Source organism: Vigna radiata, unplaced genomic scaffold (assembly GCF_000741045.1).
Source record: "Vigna radiata var. radiata cultivar VC1973A unplaced genomic scaffold, Vradiata_ver6 scaffold_303, whole genome shotgun sequence".
Taxonomy (NCBI): Eukaryota; Viridiplantae; Streptophyta; class Magnoliopsida; order Fabales; family Fabaceae; genus Vigna; species Vigna radiata.
Window position 1 is genome coordinate 293,773 of NW_014543817.1, and position 5,125 is coordinate 298,897.

At 35.4% G+C, this 5,125-nt stretch overlaps 1 protein-coding gene across 1 annotated transcript; it reads right to left on the minus strand.

Annotated features, from left to right (window-relative positions):
- Positions 1-468: 468 nt before the first annotated feature.
- On the minus strand, positions 469-4,361 carry LOC106754988 (lipoyl synthase 2, mitochondrial). The gene is made up of 4 exons (XM_014637065.2): positions 3,864-4,361; positions 2,654-2,865; positions 1,790-2,169; positions 469-1,096 (listed from the first exon to the last, which is right to left on the minus strand). The coding sequence occupies exons 1-4, from the start codon at positions 4,292-4,294 to the stop codon at positions 974-976; spliced, it is 1,146 nt and encodes a 381-aa protein (XP_014492551.1). The 5' UTR covers positions 4,295-4,361; the 3' UTR covers positions 469-973.
- Between the last annotated feature and the right edge of the window lie 764 nt (positions 4,362-5,125).

Below are 5,125 nucleotides of genomic sequence, written 5' to 3' on the forward strand. Positions count from 1 at the left end.
TATAGAAGAAAAAGGGAAAGACCTCTTGTAGATGTGATATGACTGGATATTAGAAAAGAAGCCTCTGATAAGTAGATGTTAGAAAAGAAGCCTCTGATAAGTAGATGTTAGAAAAGAAACCTCTGATAAATAGATGTTAGAAAAGAAGCCTCTAGTAGAGATTTAGGAAGAGAAATCCTAGTTTAAGAAAAAAGATGAAGTGAAAAATTAATTTCCTTTTTTAAATTAAATAATTTATCACGTATCTTAAATAAAATGTTGACATGAATCACCATTTCTCACGTTAAAGAAAACACTAACGTCATCAAATATTAATAAGGACTAATTCCATAAACTTTAAAAGAATAAGATCTAGATAAACTAGACTAAAATTTGAAAGAAGGATTAAAACCAAAATCCTTTAATAGAATTCCAACTTTCTATTGTTTTACCATCATTCCCCACAGGATGTTGAGGGGCAGACACTAGTGCCTTTCAAATGTAACCGTGTCACTAAACATAACTTCAGGACAATTTGCCAGAACAAGTATATGGGCTCTTTGGTAGTACCGAACTCTAATTCAAAACTGAAGTCCAGTGAGATAAGTTTGAACGTCAACTACCAAATAAACCCAAATTGAATTAAAAATAAGAGATTTAAAAGGTTTCTCAAATAAGAGATAAACAGTCATTACTTTTAATAACTACAGTAACTGGTATTAGTTAGCACCAGTTGAATAGAGCAAAAAAATGAATACACGTAAATGATAACATATACAACCTTGAAATTTGCATTTTCTAAATAAAATCAGCCAATCCACTAATTGGTGTTGGTGTTAGGAAGGAGGATGAGAAAAATATGGCAGACAGCACATGTCCATTTATAAGCTTTTACTCCTTACTCGGTGGCATCAGCATCAACAGCATGTAGTAAGCCTGCGGTACTTACATATAATGCACATTGAAGTGTGTAAATAACGAAAAGGATAATGCGTCAAGAGGATGTCATCTTTGAGGGAGATGCAGCTCGATCTGATTCAATCATGGATTTAATATAGAATTCACCAGCCTTGTATGAAGACCTCACCATGGGCCCAGATGCCACATATCGAAAGCCCTTATACAAAGTAGAATCAGTTTATACCACATGATCAAGCTATAATAATTAAATACCATATGCAGCTTTTATAATAATATTACAGTTTTTCCACAAATCATCATGATGCTGGATGCAACAATTAAACGGAGAGAAATGTTCCATGAAATACAGGCAAGAATAAATACAGGCAAGAAGCTAACTCCTAAGAATAAATAAGGGAATGACAAGCCTAAACTTTCCATGGATTAGCAAGATATGATTATTTTACAAAAACTGAAAAGGAAAAAATGATTTAATATGCTCCAAATTTTGAGACGAATAAATACAGGCAAGCAGCTCAGGTTTAATAAGTTTCATGCCATTCAATATCTACTACATAGAAACAAAAGGAAAATACTATTTTGATATAATCTCTAAGGTACTCTAATATCTACTACATAGAAACAAAAGGAAAACTAATATTAATCTTCTCAAAACAAAAACGAAGACCAAGCTAATGATATAATCTCTAAGGTACTCTAAAATATTTTGATACAATATTGGTATTACAAGATATTCATCATATTCATATATTATAACAATTACTTTTGGTAACCAATTCATTATGCGATATAAATGCTATCTTTTGCAACAGCTCCTAGGCAGTAAAAAAAATGAGTATTTCTCCAAACCAAAATAAGTTAAATGCAAACACATGAACAAAAATCTTACCATTTCCATGCCAAGAGTCTGATACTTATTAAAGGCCTCTGGCGTAACATATTCAGATACTGGCATATGGCGCTTTGAAGGTCTCATGTACTGCCCAAATGTCATCACGTCAACTCCAGCCGCTCTCACCTTCTCCATTGTCTTCACAACCTGGTCAGGTGTTTCCCCACAACCTAACATTATTGAAGTCTTAGTGAGTGTTCCAACAGGAGCATATTCCTTGGCCATCATTAGAACATCTAAGGACTGCCTAAAATTAGCACGATGATCCCGAACAACATTCTGTAGCTCTTCAACTGTCTCAATGTTATGTGCAAAGACATCTAATCCTGATTTAGCAACTTTCTCTACACAGTCTGCATCTCCTCGAAAATCTGGAACTAAATACAACAATAGTGCAGTAATCATCAAAGAAAGAAATTTGAATTAGTACTTAAGAAGGTTTCTAATTAAGCATAGTACCCTGAATAATAATTCATCTCAAAATCGAACCAATTTTATTCTCAATGACCTGTAAACAATATCTCTTCATAATTCTATTAAAAGCCATACCGTTAGCATATCACATTTCCATAATAAAAGTACTACGTCTATGAAATTCAGCAACTGACACTTCCATGGGGAATTAGCACAATAGGTACCACTTGATCCACCTTCCAACCTAATATCCTATAGTTGAATTAAAATTTAACTAAAGATTGCCTTCCTTTCATACCCATTATCCACTAACAATAACTGCAAACCATATAGATGCTTAACTTTTTAAATAGAACTAGGTGCCCACCTATCAGTATTAGGCTTGGATTTTTAATTTGATAGAGATGCCAAAATATTTTCGGTAACTAGAAATATTCAAATACATACCTAGGGCTTCTATCAGCATATTAGGCTTCAGCGCCTTCAGCTTCTGCACCGTCTCAGTAAAATGACCACTCCCTTGATCAGGTAAATCATCACGGTCAACACTTGTTATAACCACATAATCTAGACCCCATGATGCAATTGCTTCAGCCACATTGGTGGGCTCATCAGGGTCAGGGGGTGGAGGAGTCCTCGATGTCTTAACATTACAAAATCTGGAAATTAACAAGAAATAATTAGATGCAAGTTTCTTGTGAAAAAAACTAATCCATGTACAACTATAATAAGTCTTGGATAATCATACTAAGCTTCCCGTGGTTAGTTCTTATTACATCCTATACTTCTTTGGGAAATTACGGCTACCTTTCTTACCTAGATATTTTTATTAGAATAAATGTTGTAGAAATTGTACATCAAGTAAGAACAGCTAGGAGCAACTTCTCAAATAAAAAAGGGTGTGCATTATAAAATACACAGTGATGACAGTGTGTAATTTCCCGAACAAAATGTAATGTGTAAACTTAACTAGCAGTACCCGTAAGAGAAGTCAGAGTATCACCCCAAAGTATAGTTATAGTTATCGATCAGACAATAAAAGTTAAATTATAAAATCAAATTTTGCTATAGATCCAAACCAAATTTAAAGATGATAGACCCTATTTTAGTGATTGCTACTCGACCTATTGGGTCGCTGGTTACCGAGCCATTATCGGGTGTATTGGAAAGCTCACGTTCACTAATGATATGACAAGAGTAGCATATACAAGAATGGGACAGCTCGGACTTCATGAACTAGTTTTTGGATTTGAGTAACCCAAATTCTAAGATGTACTTGTAATTATTACAATCTCAGTCAACTATACGTGATATGCCATTAAACAACTCAATCTCTAAAACATGCTTATTACTTAAAGCAACTCCAGCATTCCTTAGGATTCATAACATGAGCACAGAACTACTTCATAGCATTTTTGCAACTCTACTGGCGAGTGGTATCTGCTCTACTTATCAATCAAACTGAAACACCAACCCTACCTAATTATCCAAATCTAGACACACTTCCTCAAAGCCACTTTCAAAAACAAATAACGTCCCTGTTCCTGCTAAAGCTGAAGTGGAAGCCTAAGCTAGAAATACTCAATGCGTATCTTCCGTTCGTGATAGTGTAGATGTTTATTTATAGATATAGAAATCGAAACGATTGGATTATAACCTGCAACCTCGAGTACAAGTGTCACCGAGAATCATGATAGTTGCTGTAGCAGTGCCGGTCTCGCCGCCGGACCAGCACTCGCCCAAATTAGGGCACCGAGCCTCCTCGCAAACAGTGTGAAGCTTCAATTCTCGGAGCTTCTTCTTGATCTGCACGTACTTCTCGCCGCCCGGAACGGCCTCCTTCATCCACTTCGGTTTCGGAAGCGGCTTCTTCTTCGTCCCGACCTCCACCGAGTACGCGTTCTCCGATCTCAGAGCGATGAAGTCCGACAGCGACGGTGATTCCTCCTCCAGCCGCGCCCGGAGCCCCGCCAGAGTCTGCGGGAATTGCGACGGCGCCACCGGGGAGGTTGCCGATGATGAACAGAAGAATCTCACGGCGCATTTGACGTTTGCGCCAACGCTTCTAATCCGTGAATGCATCATCATCTATCTCTGTCTCGCACAATCACACATTGCTTAACGCAGATAGAGAGGAACATGAGGACGGAGACTCACGTGACACGCACGCTCACACGTATTCTTAGTTTTGTTTAATGCATGCTTTATTAACTAGAAAAATTAAAAAAAAAAAAAATATTGTCACACATTTTTCTAACAACATTTTAATATAATATACATCTCTTTTTTTCATTAATTTATTATTTATTTGTTTATTATTATGTTGATGTATTCTAAATCTAAACTTTGAAAAATTTATACGTGTGAAAATGTTATTAAAAAAATCTCTTTTAAAATATCATTGTCTTAATTTTTCAATTTAAAAAGAGAAAAAGCCTTAATGTTTTCAATTGGCCTATTGAAGACAATTTCTTTATGCACCTGTATAATCTAATTAAAATGACTTAACTTTGATTTTAAAAATATTAAAAAAGTTTAATAAAAATAATATAATTCCATCTTTGTGAAGAAAAATGTCAAATATTCATATAGTTTCTTCATGTTCATTATTACTACATTTTCATTGAATTTTTCTAGTTTCATTATCGAAAAGTCACACCTCTGTCATAGAAAAAGTGCAACATCCATTGGTGCATCGCAAGTCTCTACACCTCGTAGAAACCAGAAATCCTTACACCTCCATAGCACAAAATGATAGGCTCTTCCTCAAGTTAGGTTGGACCAAAGCAAGAAAAGAAAACTATGGTGATAGAAGTGATAGGGAAGCTATGAAAATGATGGTGATTGCTCTTGGTTTTGGTGTGTTTATGATGGGATAATGGTGATTGATTGTGCTCTTAAAGAGATTGGGTCAACTCT

Bases quoted from the DNA above. Each gene is read 5' to 3' on its own strand.
- LOC106754988 (XM_014637065.2), bottom strand. From the start codon at position 4,294: ATGATGATGCATTCACGGATTAGAAGCGTTGGCGCAAACGTCAAATGC. The intron at 2,170-2,653 runs GTATGTATTTGA...TGTTGTATTTAG, and splicing joins TATGCTGATAGAAGCCCTAG to TTCCAGATTTTCGAGGAGAT. The intron at 1,097-1,789 runs GTAAGATTTTTG...ACTTTGTATAAG, and splicing joins AGACTCTTGGCATGGAAATG to GGCTTTCGATATGTGGCATC.